Source organism: Dreissena polymorpha, chromosome 15 (genome assembly GCF_020536995.1).
Source record: "Dreissena polymorpha isolate Duluth1 chromosome 15, UMN_Dpol_1.0, whole genome shotgun sequence".
NCBI lineage: Eukaryota > Metazoa > Mollusca > Bivalvia > Myida > Dreissenidae > Dreissena > Dreissena polymorpha.
The window spans coordinates 59969190-59987497 of NC_068369.1; the positions used below are offsets into that span (position 1 = coordinate 59969190).

General features: G+C 37.1%; 2 protein-coding genes across 3 annotated transcripts in view; one reads left to right on the top strand and one right to left on the bottom strand.

The window, feature by feature from the left end:
- Positions 1 to 3470: 3470 nt before the first annotated feature.
- Positions 3471 to 9764, bottom strand: LOC127860374 (serine hydrolase RBBP9-like). 2 transcript variants are annotated; one of them, XR_008039732.1, is made up of 4 exons: positions 9614 to 9764; positions 7215 to 7512; positions 4548 to 4906; positions 3471 to 4507 (listed from the first exon to the last, which is right to left on the bottom strand). XR_008039732.1 is itself a non-coding variant. In XM_052398410.1 (3 exons), the coding sequence occupies exons 2-3, from the start codon at positions 7507 to 7509 to the stop codon at positions 4656 to 4658; spliced, it is 546 nt and encodes a 181-aa protein (XP_052254370.1). In that variant the 5' UTR covers positions 7510 to 7512; positions 9614 to 9764; the 3' UTR covers positions 3471 to 4655. The 2 variants fall into 2 exon arrangements, 1 of the variants encoding a protein (XP_052254370.1); XM_052398410.1 differs by having other exon boundaries at positions 3471 to 4906.
- Positions 9288 to 18308, top strand: part of LOC127860368 (enhancer of polycomb homolog 1-like) — a 39605-nt gene continuing 30584 nt past the window's right edge. The window contains exons 1-2 of the mRNA XM_052398396.1: positions 9288 to 9690; positions 17318 to 17474. Of these exons, the coding sequence (XP_052254356.1) occupies positions 9538 to 9690; positions 17318 to 17474 (310 nt within the window). The 5' untranslated portion in view covers positions 9288 to 9537. The remainder of the gene's footprint in view (positions 9691 to 17317; positions 17475 to 18308) is intronic.

The window sequence follows — 18308 nt, forward strand, 5'->3', positions numbered from 1 at the left end:
CAATGTGAATAACGTGAGTAAAGCGGTTATAATCAGCGAGAATCTTGTCATCAGTGTGGCAGTTCTTGTCATCAGAGAGGTCCTTGTCACAAGTGAGACTCTTATCATCGGAGAGGCTCTTACCATCAGTGAAGTTCTTGTCATCAGCTAAGCTCTTGACATCAGTGACGCTCTTGACATCAGTGAGGTTCTTGACATCAGCGAGGCTCTTGACATCAGCGAGGCTCTTGACATCAGCGTGGTTCTTGACATCAGTGAGGCTCTTGACACCAGTGAGGCTCTTGACATCAGCGAGGCTCTTGACATCAGCGAGGCTCTTGACATCAGTGACGCTCTTGACATCAGTGATGCTCTTGACACCAGCGAGGCTCTTGACATCAGCGTGGTTCTTGACACCAGTGAGGCTCTTGACATCAGTGACGCTCTTGACATCAGCAAGGCTCTTGACATCAGCGTGGTTCTTGACACCAGTGAGGTTCTTTATACAGTGATGCTCTTGACATCAGCAAGGCTCTTGACACCAGTGAGGCTCTTGACACCAGTGAGGCTCTTGACATCAGCGTGGTTCTTGACACCAGTGAGGCTCTTGACACCAGTGAGGCTCTTGACATCAGTGATGCTCTTGACACCAGTGAGGCTCTTGACATCAGTGAGGCTCTTGACACCAGTGAGGCTCTTGACATCAGTGATGCTCTTGACATTAGTGAGGTTCTTGACATCAGCGAGGCTCTTGACATCAGCGAGGCTCTTGACATCAGCGTTGTTCTTGACATCAGTGAGGCTCTTGACATCAGCGTGGTTCTTGACACCAGTGAGGCTCTTGACATCAGCGTGGTTCTTGACACCAGTGAGGCTCTTGACATCAGTGAGGTTCTTGACACCAGTGAGGCTCTTGACATCAGCGTGGTTCTTGACACCAGTGAGGCTCTTGACATCAGTGAGGTTCTTGACACCAGTGAGGCTCTTGACATCAGCGACGCTCTTGACATCAGTGAGGTTCTTGACATCAGCGTGGTTCTTGACACCAGTGAGGCTCTTGACATCAGTGAGGTTCTTGACACCAGTGAGGCTCTTGACATCAGCGAGGCTCTTGACACCAGCGAGGCTCTTGACATCAGCGTGGTTCTTGGCATCAGTGAGGCTCTTGACATCAGTGAGGTTCTTGACACCAGTGAGGCTCTTGACATCAGCGAGGCTCTTGACATCAGCGAGGCTCTTGACATCAGCGTGGTTCTTGACACCAGTGAGGCTCTTGACACCAGTTAGGCTCTTGACACCAGTGAGGCTCTTGACATCAGCGAGGCTCTTGACATCAGCATGGTTCTTGAAATCAGCGAGGCTCTTGACATCAGCGTGGTTCTTGACATCAGTGAGGCTCTTGACACCAGTGAGGCTCTTGACATCCGTGAGGTTCTTGACATCAGCGAGGCTCTTGACATCAGTGAGACCCTTGACAGCAGTGAGGCTCTTGGAATCAGCGAGGTTCTTGACATCAGCGATGCTCTCGACATCAGTGAGACCCTTGACATCACTGAGGCTCTTTGCATCAGTGTGACCCTTGACATCAGTAAGACCCTTGACAGCAGTGAGTCTCTTGACAGCAGTGAGGCTCTTAAAATCTGTAAGGCTCTTGGCATCAGCGAGGCTCATTGCATCAGTGAGACCCTTGACATCAGTGAGACCCTTGGCATCAGTGAGGCTTTTGTCCTTAGCGAGGCTCTTGGAATCAATGAGAGCCTTGACAGCATTGAGGCTCTTGCATCAGCGAGGCTCTTGCCATCAGCGAGGCTCTTTGCATCAGCGATGCTCTCGACATCAGTGAGGCTCTTGACATCACTGAGACTCTTGGCATTAGTGAGGACCTTGACATCAGTGAGACCTATAAAGCAGTAGTGAAGCTCTTGGCATCAGTGATGCTCTTGACATCAGTGAGACCCTTTACAGAAGTGAGGCTCTTGGCATCAGTGATGCTCTTGACATCAGTGAGACCCTTTACAGAAGTGAGGCTCTTGACACCAGTGATGCTCTTGACATCAGTGATGCTCTTGACATCAGTGATGCTCTTGACATCAGTGAGGCTTTTGTCCTCAAAGAGTCTCTTTGCTATTCCATGGCTATGCTTCACGCAACGTAAAATTTTGTCTCCGACTTCAGACGTATTCAATAATTTGTTTTTAAATCATTGGATATCGGCACAAACTGCACTAAAGATTTGTGCATATATGTGTGTAAATAATTTGAGAAATCTGCAAAAATAACGTTCTTAACGGTGTGTTTACATTCTATCAAGCCTGTTTGTAAACCCCTGAAAACCCCGTTGATCCTGCAACCGGAGTGCTAGTAACCACATAAGCTTAAGTGTTTCTCCTATATGTGGCATATCGGTTTAAAATTTAAACACAGTGAATGTTTCAAGTGTAAATATTTTTGACCAGGTAGATGCCTGTCGGCAACTTGTCGACGCAATTGTCGATAATGCCTGTAATAATTAAGCAACCTGCAGCATTTACATTTTTATGTTAATTGTGTTATTGGCCTTTGCCCAAAGGACACAAGACTTGAGCAAGACACACCTACTCCAAAATGGCAAACTTTTGTGAAAAATTATTTTAAAACAATAGGATCCTGTTCAATGGACGCATGGCCAGTTTCGAACACATGGTTATGATTTGAGCAGTCTTTGTAGACGATAAAAACCTGGTTGCAAATACAAAATATAAATTCAATATAAAAAAATTCACTTGACATACCAAGGCAATAGGCGTGATTTGAATATAGTAAGTAGATGAGAACTATTTGGTGTTACATGCCAAATAATACACATCGTGGTGAATTTAATTTTGATCAGCTTTTTAAAATGTCGTCAAATAAGTGGCCAGTTTTTAGCCGAGGGGAATGTTTTGAACAATTTTGCAGAGGACCATTAACTAACACTTAGAACAAATGTATAGCAATAAATATTTTTTTTATAACCGACGTATTATGCAATGATTGTATTTATCTGCGGAAACATTGGTTTATTTATTTAAACTTATCGTTCAATTGAGAAAATTCAAGTTCCTTAGAATATTTGGCTTGAATAAGAAACGTTTTCCATATCCAGTCGCGAAAAAGGAACTGGGGTATAAATATAAGCAAATGTGTTGAAATGTACTAGAAATCATGTGTATACTACATACAATACAATTAATGTATAGGTGTTAGGTTTGGTTGATGGTAAGTAAGTATACGAAGTAGAAAACGCAAGTTCGTTTTTAAAGAAGAAATCTTATTCTAGCGCCAAGAAGAAAGATGAGCGAGTATCGTGCTAAATAAAATACATCTTTTCTAGTTATTTCGTTTTGATTAACGTAAGAATTGGTTGTTTGATTTTTCTTCAAAAGCTGATATCAAATACGTTAAGTTTGAATATCGAATCGTTCCTAACTCCTTGTTCGAACAAGGAATAAGGAATTAACTTACTCACCATAATGATTTTAATCAGATTTATCATAATTTCACAGTTGTTAAATGTTATGAGGAAGTTTCATGTTCATTGGGTCCAAACTATGACTTCTGAAGTGTTCACAAGGTTTTACTGTAACTATATAAGGATGGCCCATATCCCTTTGGCGGCCATGTTTTTCAAGAGACTGGAACGGAAGTCTGAGAAAATTTTAAAAATGTGATCTTCTAGTGTCAACAAGCTTTTTTAGTCCACTACCGGTTTCACCAGAGGGGACTTAAGGTTTTGTCTCCGTCCGTCCGTCACACTTTTCTGGATCCTGCGATAACTTTAAAAGTTCTTAATATTTTTTCATAAAACTTGGAACATGGATAGATGGCAATATGGACATTATGCACGTCATTTCATTTCGTTCCTACGTCAAAAATTATGGTTGCTATGGCAACAAATAGACTAGAAATACTGCTGAAAATGGTGGTTTTTCTGGATCCTGCGATAACTTTTAAAGTTCTTAATATTTTTTCATGAAACTTGAAACATGGATAGATGGCAATATGGACATTATACACGTCATTTCATTTCGTTCCGACGTAAAAAATTCTGGTTGCTATGGCAACAAATAGACTAGACATACTGCTGAAAATGGTGGTTTTCTGGATCCTGCAATAAATTTTAAAGTTCTTAATATTTTTTCATGAAACTTGAAACATGTATATATGGCAATATGGACATTATGCACGTCATTTCATTTCGTTCCTAAATAAAAAAAATTAGTTGCTATGGCAACAAATATTTATATATAAAAATCTGGAATTTCTGACAATGGTGGAGCCGGTAGGGGACTTATAATGCTTGACAAAAGTCTTGTTTTATCTAACCTAATTTTCAAGCCGACGTGACCCGGTTTAAAACACAATGAGATATAATTGAGACGAATTTCTGACCAATTTTTTAACAAGTTTCATGAAGATTTGGCGATGCATGTGGCCTATATCCAGCGTGTTCAAAAGGTAAATGCTGACGACGAATGTTCGACGAAAGGTGATCAAAAAGGACCACTATCTATCTATATATACTGCTAGTCGCCAACAATTAGCATTACAAGCAGTTGGTGCACAGGTGAGCAAAAAGGACTCTAAGTGTTGCCTAAACATGAAATGGTTGTGATGCACATGCCAAATTGTTATAAGTTCTTCATCAAACAAGTAAATTAAGTGTTTAGTTTCTTCTTAACAGCATCAATGAGTTGCGGAAACGCCGTATTCATGAAGTGACCCTTGTCGTCGTATTTGTGGAGATCCGATCCCAGACCATTGGCCACTTGCTCTTGCTCGCTCCATGGTATGAAGGGGTCATCCGTCGACCCGAACTGGACCCTGAACTGCGTGTTCGCCTTTATTTTCTCCCATTCCCAAGGTCGGCTGTAGTAGCCGCTGGCTCTTTCGTTTGCGTCGCCAAGATCTGTAATAGGGGTATACATGTGTATCACAATATATGTAGTATTTAACGGTTAAATCATTTAAAATTCCTGGCAAAATAGTTTCACAAGAAATTCTGGCTCAACTTCTAACATAAAGATCCAATGGTGTAGTGAATAAGGTGGCCACCTTACGATCAAAAGGGTTTGGTTCAACCTGGTCACGTGGTGAGTTTATAATTCCGAGTACACGAAGCACTGGTCCTTGCTGTGAATAAACCAATCAGTCAAGGACTCAGACGGATGAAATCAAATTCTAGTTAAATGGTAGGCTTGAACATGCATGTTACGATATTAGGTGTGTACGAGTATTACATCATCAATAGTAAGTGTCGACCATTTCACTGAGGGTTTGAGGTCAATATATTAGCAAAGTAAGTTACATTGAGTGTTGTTTATATAATCGACCAAATTTACTCGTATTTACGAAACACACATACTATACCCAAAACCATATGACGATCGCACTACAAGAAACATTACAAATACAGATTTTTAAGTTTTACATATTTGCATAAATATTTTTTAATTTAAATAAGTATTCTACCCAAAGCAAGATCTGTGTATAAGCTTCCGATGTTCCTACACACACAAAATCAGTGCAATACCTCGATCCAAATTCAATAAGCGGAAGCCATTATCATATCGTGAAAGCAATCGCTTCAGTCGTGTAAATCGTGAGCGGTTTTAATAATTGTTCTACGATAAATACGATGAACAGCTATTTGATCTTGATAATCGTATCAGATCGCATTGTATCGCAACAAAGCGCCAATTTCCGCATGGCTGGATCGCAGTCTATCATATGCAAAACAACACAAAAAAGTCATGTTCTTTTACGATATGTTATGATCGCGAACTTCAAAGAAGTGGATCGCCCATCATTTACGTCATTCGGGGACAGACGGAGCTTTTATCGTGAATAAATCGTGAAATATATCATGCGAAATATCGCAACCACAATCGTATCGTATGAGCGCGTTGATTCGAGACCCATTAATGGACTCCTTCGAAACGCTGCAAAAGAAACGTACGTAATAGTATCTCAACTAGAGATCAGACCTAGTCAAGTCATGACACATGTTACCGACAAGTCGTGATATGTTCGCAACAAAGCGGAAAGCAGCGAGAATGGCCACTCATCACAACATATGGAAACCTAAATTTTCGAACATAGACAACGATCACTTACGAGTGGCTAATAGTGGCGCTCGTGGCAGATCGCACGACTCTGGCAACCTAGAATAAGCTAGGTTTCCTAGTTTCGTAGGCTTCCAAAAGTTTCACCAAGATTGGTAAACGCAAATTTAGTCAAAGTTATTGCTCGGAATTCAAAAGTTTGGTGCTTCAAAAAACCTTTTTTAAGTTATAGGGTTAAGACATTTTATAGGCGAGCGAAAACTTAAAAAAAAATCACAAAAGCAAGCTTAGTTGAGCTTAAAGGAGGAACAAAGTTTCACTTTTCATATCATCCACGGTAAACGAAACAAAAGATAAACAGTAGAAACCGAAACCACGGCTATTAACGGCCTTATGTAGTACATCATGGTGTACTGGGAATCTGTATATATGGCGCATTAAGTACCGAAACTAAGCATTTTTATCTAGTATTACTAGTAATTGGGAGAGTCTCGCATTCCTTTATGCTGTGATTTTCTGAATTATGCTCAAATTATGTTTAAATGTTAACAGGGAGAATTGCATGCGTTTGTCAAACTATTTGTTCAGTTCAAACATATTCTGCATATCGGATGATAAACTCTTGATATGGGATTAAAAATATGACCAAAAAATGTGTTGAAATCGACCCAAAACAGTTTTTTAAAGAGATTTCTTCGAATTGTTATTTTGAAAATCATGTTTAAAGATATGCTTTCCCTAAAACCGTCCCTGAAACCGTGTTTTCGACAACTGTGACCAAAATTCGAATTCACCCTAGATATTTTAAAGTAGAACAATCTTACCACATTTCATAAAAATGTTGCACGCACAAAAAACAATAATGTGGTATACTGATGCGGAGCTTAAAGTTTACGCACGATGCAGGACAACGGACGCCGGGTCGTACACAGACTTGTCACAACATCTTATCTCGAGCGCTTCGTGATAAGTTGAGCTAAAACAACTCAAATGAAGAGGAAGTGAAATACAAATCGCCCTAAAACAATCACTTCAATGACTATATGGTTTCATAATTACGGAATACCGTTAGGACCACATAATGCTGCATTATTATTTAAACATAAATTAGAAAATAGAACAGTTATGAACATGAAAGTATTAAAACCCTACCGCTAACACACGCAGAAACTACGATGATGCCTTTCACCGGGTATTTCTCGGCGAAGCGCATGGCTGCCTCCGCACCGGAACTGTGCCCGACAATTATCGTCTCCTCGCCGCAACGCATGTCGTCTCGCATGAACGGTAGCCATATACTCTCTCTAGCTACCACCGGGTCCGGCATGTTACGTAGATCGCATGTGACGTCCGGAAGTTGATCAAACTTTCGTTTTGCCCAGCCGTACCAGTTAGCTCGCGTTACGTCGCCCGAGCCATTTCCGGGAATTATTACGATATGTTGCATGCCCTGTGGAATGAAAATAGATTAGTTTCAATATCACGATATTATATGTACTATTATTCACAGACCTGTGCGTTTTGTTCGTTTGTCCTACTTGTTTATACTCTGACAATTCTGAAGCCATGGGAATGTTGTGTGTTCGTGGTGTTAATGAAATTTCCGATTATGCGTGTTTATGCAGTTCTTAACTTCAACAGGCATAGCGGTAGAGCTGACAGATGCTCTCTGCAGCCGTTTTTATTTCGAATGTAGTCGTGACCTTGAACCTACAAATATTCATAAGGAGACGTAGTGTCATGTTGAGACTAATTTTTTTGTAAAATCTTCAAATGCTGTGCACATTTAAAGAATATACATGTATCCGATTCAAAGAGCCAATTTTAACCTCAAGTATGAAGGAGACTGTCATACCATGCGTATGACATTTAATCTCATATGAATAGGCAAAAGTGAGAATTACCAGTTATTTTTTCAATCCTTGACCACAAGCTAGACCAAGTGACAGTTACCACAACGTGTGACGTGGACCTTTCACATGCAAACCATATTTATTGCACACTTTGTATTTCTGATATTATAAGGATAATATGTGGACCATATACTTGAAAAATCGACGACAAGTTAAAGCACGGACAAGCAAAATATTGACCTTTGATCTTTAGATGTAACAATGACATTTGACTTACGGCTCAGATCAATGCGCGCTTCAGCAGATACAGATATGAACTATTTTTAATAGCACTCCAACCATGGCAAAAAAATATTATGATCAGTCAAAATTTCATATTTTTAGCGAAGATCAGTAAAATCATGGAACTATTCATATGAAAAGGGCAATAACTCTCTAAATATCATCTTCTTGGAATGACTCGATACAATGCGCATGCCTCATTTTTGCGCGAAACTGTCCCATGAAATTTCTCTTCTTCAAATACAAAAACATCTGACAGGAAAGACGTTACAATAAGCGCACATCCGCGCTATATGATTGTGAAGTATATTTTCGCTGAATTCGGATAGACACGAAGTATATTTACCACTTGAGGACAGACGGACAATTAGTTCTATGCTCAATAAATTATACTTTGATAGACAGTCAATTAAAGCGTCGGCTTTATTTATGATCAACCTACATGGGGAATTAAAAATAATTGACATAAACAAAACAATTAATTAAGACATTCATTTCCATGTACATTTTAATAAAAGGAACAATTTGACTTTGTTGTTTCTTATTGATATTGAATCTTTACCAGTTAAACGACAGGCGACCAGGTCTAAATTGGCTGCTTTCGTCTTTAGTTATTACAATGCTAGCTTTTAAGATTAATAAACGTCTAGTTAAATGCCGTATAGCTCGCGTCTAAACAGAACAAACGGTTAAACCTTCATATAAAATTAGTTAATGAGGACAATCATGAAAATGCTAAATATGTCATACATTATAGTTAATAATATGACAAATCTTAATTATGCAATAAAATGTAAATAAAAATATAACCACTTTGAATACAATATAATTTTAAGATCAATATTTGTATGTATTTTTTCTTAATTTAAAATTTCAATATTTTTTTCTTTAACACTGTCAACGTGATTCAGTTGTGTACTCTCAAGTAACCAAAGAGAACATTTATTTCTAAAATAGTTGTATTGGAAAATTCTTAAAAGAAAATCATTATTGTTTGGATCATTAATGAATGTTGATTTTCCTCATTGAACAACCACGTGCTTTGCGCTTTTTCTCTAGATTGCGCATGCGCAGTTACGTATGGCTGGATTGTGGGAGTCTTCATTGGCAAATTGTCCGCCATGATGAAAAACTAGAAAATTTGGAGAAGTTTACGAAATTTAGAAGCGAACTGTGTATTCATTACGGAATATATCGGTAAATTAAAGACCCAGTACAAATGTTGGTACACTTATCTATCGTAATATAAAGTTCAGGTTCATTTTGAGCCTCATGACTCGGTTACTTTGCGAAAATTCTTTTGAGTGACCAGTTCGTTTGCACAAAGCGGGTCATTCAAGATGAGCAAGGTAACTTTTCGGGCCAGGGCGCTAGACGCCTCACGGCGAATGCCAGTGTTCAAAGCAGATGACATACCAGATCTTCCAGATTTTGCAACCATCAACAGATCGGTGCCACAGATGCCGACAGGAATGGAAAAAGAGGAAGAAACGGTATGTCGTCGATCATTCAAGTCTAGGCAAAGATGGCCGCCATATTGAATTTTAGGCGCGGCTTTTTACGCATTTTCACATGAATCAGATATATGGAGTTTTTAGCAGATTTGAAACCTGCCGTTAGTTATAAGCTATATTTCGTGAATATTAGCTAGTTTAACATCTTAAATATTTGATCAAGTAATCTAATAATGTACTTTCTATAAATAAATTTTATAGTCACGTGACAGTGTATAAAGGGAGATGATTATGAAAACAAAAGCACTCAACATTCGGTTTGTAAATACATGCACATTACATCGAAAACATACCTTAATGTAGACCTATATTCCTGATAGACTAGCATGTTTGTTTATTTATTCAATTCATTATGTCGTGTTATAAGTGTTTTTGAAACACTAGAAAGACTTGAAGAGAGGAAAGTTATGCTCACTAAACACTTTTTGTATGGAATTTCATAATTTATCACAGGTACTTGTAGCTAAAGAAACTTCAGCGTACAGTTTATAAATTATATAGTATTGACAGACCTGTACGCTGAAGCTAACCCCGTATCGAAAGTCAACCAGAGTCGTAACATATTTATGTCACGCTATAAATCAAAGAAAGCTCATTTTCTTGGATACATTTCTACATATATTAGTGAATGAATATAAATTACTGCATCGAGGAATGTTTTAAGGTTCAGATGTTTCAAATGCATCTTACATTAGATGAAAATAACTCTCATCAGTCTGAAATTCACAATTTTGACGCCATTGTTGCTTTGTCACGTGACGAGTTTTCATTTGGATACTTTCGGATAAACCGTGGCATTTTATGCTGAAATTGTAAACATTACTTTCGTTTTCTGAAATCTTTTATTTGTGATTAACAACTTACGTCTGGTGGATTATAAGACTGATTTCATTGTGAATCAGGTAGTTTTATATAATATTTACTTTGACTTTGTATTGACACTACAATTTGTTTACAAAATAAGCCAGAATAATTAAAATACCGGGAAATGTCATTCTGAATTTGAAAACACTTGAGCACATGGTTTGTTACTAAAAATAGAAATAACGTCATATGACCGTGAAATCTCGGGAGATTCGCATTTCAAGAAAGTCTGTTACATCGCTGTTTTTCTCGATATGTATGAGCAGAATAGATACATTTTAAATGTTTAAGATAGTTTTTTGTGAAAGAATATATCAGTTAAATGTGAAAAATGTCAATCTTTCCAATCAAGTGGTTGATTTGGGCCAACAACTGCATTTAAAAGCTGTTTTGGACCGGTCTTTGTTAACTGTCAACTTTTCGGGAATTTCTGGTTGACTTTCCTAATGGGGTTGGTCCATAACTATAAAGTCGCGCCAGTCAAAAATCATAAAAAGCGACATTTAAAGTTATGGAAGCCAGAACTAAGGTACTTGAAACAATTTTTTAGTCCTTATATATATAATAAGAGAAAAGGTACCCAATGATGATTTCACAGGTGTATTGAATAACACAATGCAACAGCGTAATAGATCAAACAATGCACACATATGTCGTTGTGGTTGCCAGCAGGAAGCGTCCATCTATGATAAAACACCTTTTATTTGATGAAAATCGTCCAAGTATGTCCAAAGCAGCCAAAAGTTTCACAAATAGCACCCCAAAATCAAAGTGTGTAATTCCTGACGTCCAGCTGTCAGTAATGAATGAAGGCGATTTTCGGTCGATTGAATATTTACGACATTTAATTGAAAAATCTGGTTGTTTAACGTTTATTTAGGTAAATACGAGTGATTTGATGCTCAAACATACACAGGATTAGCAGATGGAATTTCTTTTTTGATTATCTTTACGACAATGATTGTTAGTGCTGCAACAATACGCCAAAAACCGTATTGCAATATATTGTCAGTACAAAAAATGTATTGCAATTTATTGCTTACTCGTACCAGAATTATAACTCGCCAGCTAATCACCCAAACCAACTTAATTACATGAACATAACCTTTTCGTCTGCCATTTAGAGAACTATTATAAAGGCTGACAAGAAGAATAATAATCGGAAAGAAGATTGTGTACAGGGTGTTCATTAGGAGGCGGCCGGCGGCCAATTTGACCGCCTCAAATGTTATTCAGGCCGGCTCAAATTTGGAAAGAAAATTTAAAAAAACAACATCGGCAAATTTTCACGACAATGACGAGTATTCGTTAATATACTAACTGTCTGAAACGGAAGTAACATCCTTAACCGATATATGTTAACTGCTTTCTCATTGGTCGTATCGATATAATTGTCCAATCGCGGAGCGGGTAACGAGACTGTACGACTTTGATTCAAGGTCACAAACTGTGACAAAGTCAACAATTGGATATGTCAAAAAAAAGAAAAATAAACGACTTTTTCGTTTGTGTTTCGAGTAAGAACGATAGTTCGCTGTTGAAGTTATCTTGTTCCAGTTTTGTTAACGTTTATCATTTACCGGCAACTCCGAATAAATGCACTTTCCTGCTACACTTACATTTCGTTTTTTATTCGATTTTCGAAAGATTTCGTTAATGTTTGGTTTCTCCGCGGAGTTTTGATCCTCCGAGTGGTAAGTGGATTTATTTGTTACCACATTTTACAGGAGGGTGAGTCTTTCATTACGATATATGAAACTCTCGAGCCCCAAACTCTCCTGATTTTTTCATGATTAAGTTCGGACTTGGTTGCCTTAAATGCTAAATATATTGAATGGGCACTGCAATGTTAAGCTATGTCCAAATTTGTATTTGAAAAAAATGGCTCAAAGAAGCTTCTTCAGCAAAATATTTAATTCCTAAGATTACATCAGCTGGGGCAACTATGCGCGATTTTTTTTCAAAAAAAATGCCTAAGTTAATCAAATAAAAACAATTATTTTCATGTCAACAGGCACACAATCTTTATAAACTGAATAATCAATTATTTCAGAAAAAGACAGTCATTGTGTACTCTTAACACAGTATTACTTATAAATGTTCAGGTATTTGCTCATAAAATGCTTCAGTATTATTGTTTTAATTATTGTGATGTTTATCAGACTTTATTTTTCTTAAGGTAACTTACTCCTTTGGTAATATTATTTGAATTGCTAGTCACATACTCTTGGTAAAATGGGATCGTATTAAGTAGAGGTTAATTATATTGAATGTTATTGTTTGACAGGTGATAAAGATGTTTACAGTTTGTACTGTTTCTTCTTATTTGCAATAACTACTTGTTGACTAGTCATTTAAATTGGTTTAGTTATATATTTTGAAATGTCATTGTCATTATTGGAAGTTACAACTTATTAAAATGTTAAAATTTCCAGTGTTTGTTTAATTCAGATTTTCATTAATACTGTAAAGAATACATGTTATGTATAATGTACTGCACAGAAATTAAGCTAGGGCCCGGGCCCTTCGCCCCCGACAGGGACATTTCACCTCAGACCCATGCATCTAAATGAAAATTTAAAGGAATATATTGTGATATTTGCTAGCCAAAGTATTTTTTTCTGTTTTGAATCTCTTAAAAATACAGGTGTCTTAAAGCTCAGGAGAAGCGATTTTTTTGTTTCAAATAAGCTAAATTGCAGGTGCTTCCGGGGGCCTCTGGCTCCCTGGACCCCTGTCCAGGGTGTGCCCTGAACCCGCCGTGGGCCCTATCGACCCCAGATTTTATTTTCAGGATTTCAAATTTGGGACAATTGACACCCCTGAGAGTTGATGTAACATGAGGACTTAACAATTCACATTAATATCCTCTATTTTAACTGAGGAAAATCATGTAACATATGTGCCCAAAATCGCTCAGAAGCAACGATTTGGCACCTTTATTTAAAAAAAAATTCAGGGGGCATGCCCCCGGACCCCCCTAGCAGGTTCGCCTCCTCAAATAACTCAAAAGCCTGCTACAAAGAATCCTAATGAAAACCCTGTGTGTATGTTTAAAAGCCGGTCGTGTAAATCATCAGAATGCTGTTACTTAAATTTGTTTTGATAACTTCTGTTTATAATAACATCAATTTACATTTTGATTATGTAATTAATTGTGTTGTTATTTTTTGTATTTCCATAAGCTTCATCTTAAATTTAACAGTATGACATGCAAAAGCAGATCTTTCTGACTCCCATGTAACAACTGTACTCTGTATAATAAACTTTTTAGAATGCTATTTTAACGCAACAATTTATTATTACTCAACAGTAAACACTGATTTGTTTTGTTTACCTTGATATCATTATTTCCGACGGCTTTTCTGGACGATGATTTTTTGTAGAATTTTTGTACCAGTATGATAAAAATGGTATCGCAATTCAATATGCGGTTTGCGTATTGCGATATATACCAATATACCGGTAAAAGGTGGTATATTGTTGCAGCACTAATGATTGTGCAACTTATCAACAAACACGGAGCCTAGCAAAGGGAATGCTATTGATATTGTTAACCTGCCTGCCAAATACACATCGTTTGACTGGCGCTAGTTTGGTTTCCTTAATTGTTCTACTCAACGATTTTATTGGTACTAGTCATGTTTTCAAAACTGTGTTCAAAGTTTAAGCAGTTCTAGTCAGTGTTTTGTTATTTCAAAGTGTTATATTTCATTTCATATTTTCACTATGCAAAAATACTCAATTAATCAAATTGACAAACACTCATAGTTTCATGTTATATAATGTCATGTCAAGTTGTCAGTATTACTTTTGTTCATTGAAATTCATATTCACGAATAAATATTCGTATTTGCCACCCTGTATTCGTGATACGTTTCGTATTTGGCATAGCTCTAGTAACAGTCATTGCAGGGTTCGCCAAAACTTGAAAAATCTGTCAGTCATTCAGACTGACAGACTTAAAATTTTTGTCAGTCCGAAACAGTTTCTGTCAGTCCCACTGTCCGACTAAACTATAATAGCAAATCACAACAAAAGAAGTACCTTTTAGATGTTTATTGGTTTTGATCACATTAAAATACAATAAAAACATGTCCAATGTAGATATAATTATACAATTATTATATTAATAATAAACCATATATAAACCAAAGGCATACTTTTTAGACTTCTTTTTGTCAAACTGTTTTTAGCCTCCACAGCTCTACAAATCCGTGTTCTTGAAAAGTTTGGGTGACATCCAATCAAGGTTGACTTAAATGCACACACACATTCACACTAGTTTGGATAACTTCAATTTTTGTTTATTAGTCAATTCACAAGGTCTAAAACAACACCTATTGTTAAAATATTTTCTCTTAGCTGAGGTGGTTGATTTCCAGGTTCAATTAAATGAATGTATTTTACACCTACTCAGTATTTCTTGATAGAAAGGCCCATGATAATTACCACCATTCATCTTATTGTCTGAAATAATACAAAACATATTGCTACAAACTATCAACAACAAATTAACACATAAATATCCCTATGTCTGAATTTTAAAAAATATCCGAAATATAGTACATCGGGTGAAAAATCTAATTTTGATTTCAGAAATTAAAATATATCCTTCCCAGAACAATATAATAATGAAAATACTTAACAGAAATGCTCACAAATGCCTGTTGAAATAGTTTTCATGCGGTTTTTGTTGTGGAGAAATTAAATGGAACAAACAAAATGGCGGACGCACTCGGTTGCTTTTTTTAACAAAGACCATTGATTTTGAATTCGGATGTGATAGTCAATTCTAATCCAACTTTAAACATCAAAATGAAGGTAGGGAAAAAAGGATTTTGACAGAAGTTGAACAAAAAGCATTTACCTTCTATTAAACCAATAGGCTTAGCACATAATACAATTTGAGTGATCTTTTTGAAACCATTTTTCATCCGATTGTGTCGGTCAGTCGGACCGATTATCTTAAATCACTTGTCGGTCCTGAAAAAAATTGCTGGTCAGGACCGGCGGACCGACGGTTTTGGCGAACCCTGCATTGTGAAACCTCGTGAAATGCAAGAGCGTCAATATCAGCGATATTTTTGTCCAATCGGGAAAAGTATCCCTACTGGTCCAATTGGGAAAAATTGAGTCGTGAAAGCCTGAAAATTGGGAAAAATCGAGTTGTGAAACCCTCAAATTGGGAGTTTTGTGACAGTGTATTTGGTTTTATGCTCCCAAATACTTAAAAATTGATAACTAAGTGTTTTCAAGCTGTCAATATTCAGGGTTTTTTTTTGCTAAGAAAGTGACGCCGATATTCGGCGTCTTCCCTTACCAGAATTTTTTCTCTTAAAATACAATTTCCCCACCAAAAATATCATTTTTCACCAAAATATAATATTTTCTCTCAAAGAAATGTTTATTTTTCCTTGGGGCATTCGACAATTATCCAATTTGCACCATGTACAACGAATTCGCGCTCTCTCTCTCCAGACGAACACACAACATCTGGGAATCCCAGTTATTCTAAATATAGCTCTTAAATAAGGTCATGTAAACTGGGCAACTAATCGCAATAATCATGTGACTATTTTACTGGATACCGGTCTTGTGCGAGAAGGGTGTTTCGTCAATTAATTACTGGAAACCAGTCGAATTTTCATCCGGGCTATGTGCAAGCCGAGGTATAAACGTGAAAACAGAAAAAAATGTCTCACAATTAGCGTTCTTACACAAACAAAATAAAACATTCGAACTCGGAAGATACTGAACGCATCGAGACATTTTTTAAGAAAGAATCATCGAAAACCGTTATAACCCAGCAGGATTCCGAGGTAATCAACATCGAACATTGTGAAAGTGAAAGTAGACAATCGGCAGCTGCCGCTCCTTTCCCTTCCAATACTGTAGCAAATCAAGATCGTCAACCCATTCATCATGAAATTGAAATCACAAAATTGACATCGTCCCCCGGCCCCAGTACAAAATTATAGTTGAAAACATTTCCCATTATTAGATCTACACCTGCAACTTTATTAAGGACTTTGACTTTAATACCTGTTAAATGTGTTTAAGAACAAAAAGGACAGAGACAAGTCTCTTTTGATGAGTTATAGACATTGAAATGAACAGTTTTTATTTTTTCCCCTAATATCTCTCTTTCGCACTCTTTTTTTTCCCCTTTCACCCAGCGTCCAGCGTCTTCCCCTTTCTCTAAAAAAAACCCCTGATATTATATTTACCTAGGTTCAAACCATAGAGCTGCATAGGGAAACTAACAAAATGTTGCATTCCCCCCCCCCTCCCCCCCCCCCCTCCCCCCACCCCCCCCCCCCAAAAAAAAAAATTCAGATTTTTTTCTTTTACTTGAATTGGGAATTTTTCGGACAGCAATTGGGAAATTTGTAGTTTTTTCGTAATTGGGAAGGTGCTGTTTACCAGTACTTTATAAAGAAGGAAAAAAATTGCTGAATATAGCTTTCAAAGGCTTAGAGTGGGGCCCTCTTGCCGTTTTCACAACAACATTATTTCAAGGTTACTGATTCATCATCTTATTTCCAGAAATAAAAATATAATTTTTGTCAAATTTCCTGACAATGGTCAGTAGTACATTACAACAACGATACTGATATGGATGGGCTTCCTCCATATCTGTCTATGGAGATGGCATGCGTATTATTATTCTTAGGTCATGCATGTATTTCAAAACATGCTTATCACTTGTCAAAGTCATTTCTTTTTATGTTTATTTAAGGAACTGCATTTGCAAAAAGCCCTTTGTGCCCAACAAGCATATGGCAGTGCCGAAGCTCTCACCATTCCTATCCCAGATGTTGATGACACATCAGAAAGATGCGATGGACTGTACAGAAGTGATTACAAGCAACCAAAACAGTACTTGCATCTCCAAGGTACATGTATTAACAATTATAAGTTTAACATTCTTTTATCTTGAACAAATCATTTTATGGTTTGTTACCTGACATGTATTGTTTTCCATTGTCAATGTAAATACATTCAGAAACTAAATTCATGGAAGTGTTGTTTGGGTATAGTCGGTACTTGATTCAATTCAAGTGGCAACACCGTAATGCAGTCTGCACACAAAAATGTAGCAAAAGCTCAAGGCTTAATAAAAAATGGTCAGACTTTAAAGTTTAAAGCGGGTATATACGATTTTGTCAAATATTTATGAATTTATATAAACTGTGTAAAAAACTTATTATATATATATATTTCAATATAAATTAAAATAAAAGTTAAGAAGAACATGTGCCGAAAAATGCGAAATAAGCCAGATATTTAATTCTGAAATTGAAAACGGCTGTACAGCCGAATTCGCCAGCATGTATACCACACATGTACGATGTGCATCTAAACTTACGAGGGGTGTTCCAGAAGTTCGTGGATTTTTGCTATAACTTTTATTTGGTAACATAAATGGACAAACAAATAGCATGTTAAGAATATTTCGTCCTTTCCAAATATAATCTCCAAATATCATGGAATTCATAAAACAATAAATATATACCAGAGATTTAAACATGTGCACAATGCGCACACCGACGCACGTGTAACGTTTCTGTTCAACGTCAACGACGTTATGAAGTTAACAACTGTCAAATCTTTTCCACATAATCACCTCCAACGCGAATGCACTTTATGTGTCGGGAAATCCATTTGTCAAAAGTGTCTCTATACCAGTCAGCTTCAAAAGACGAAACGATTCGCTTTGCTGCAACTGT

What these genes read in the sequence shown, in the direction of transcription:
- LOC127860374 (XM_052398410.1), bottom strand. Translation starts at nt 7,509, where the DNA reads ATGCAACATATCGTAATAATTCCCGGAAATGGCTCGGGCGACGTAACG. An exon ending in AGTTTCTGCGTGTGTTAGCG is followed by an intron (nt 4,907 to 7,214) that starts GTAGGGTTTTAA and finishes CCCCTATTACAG; the next exon opens with ATCTTGGCGACGCAAACGAA.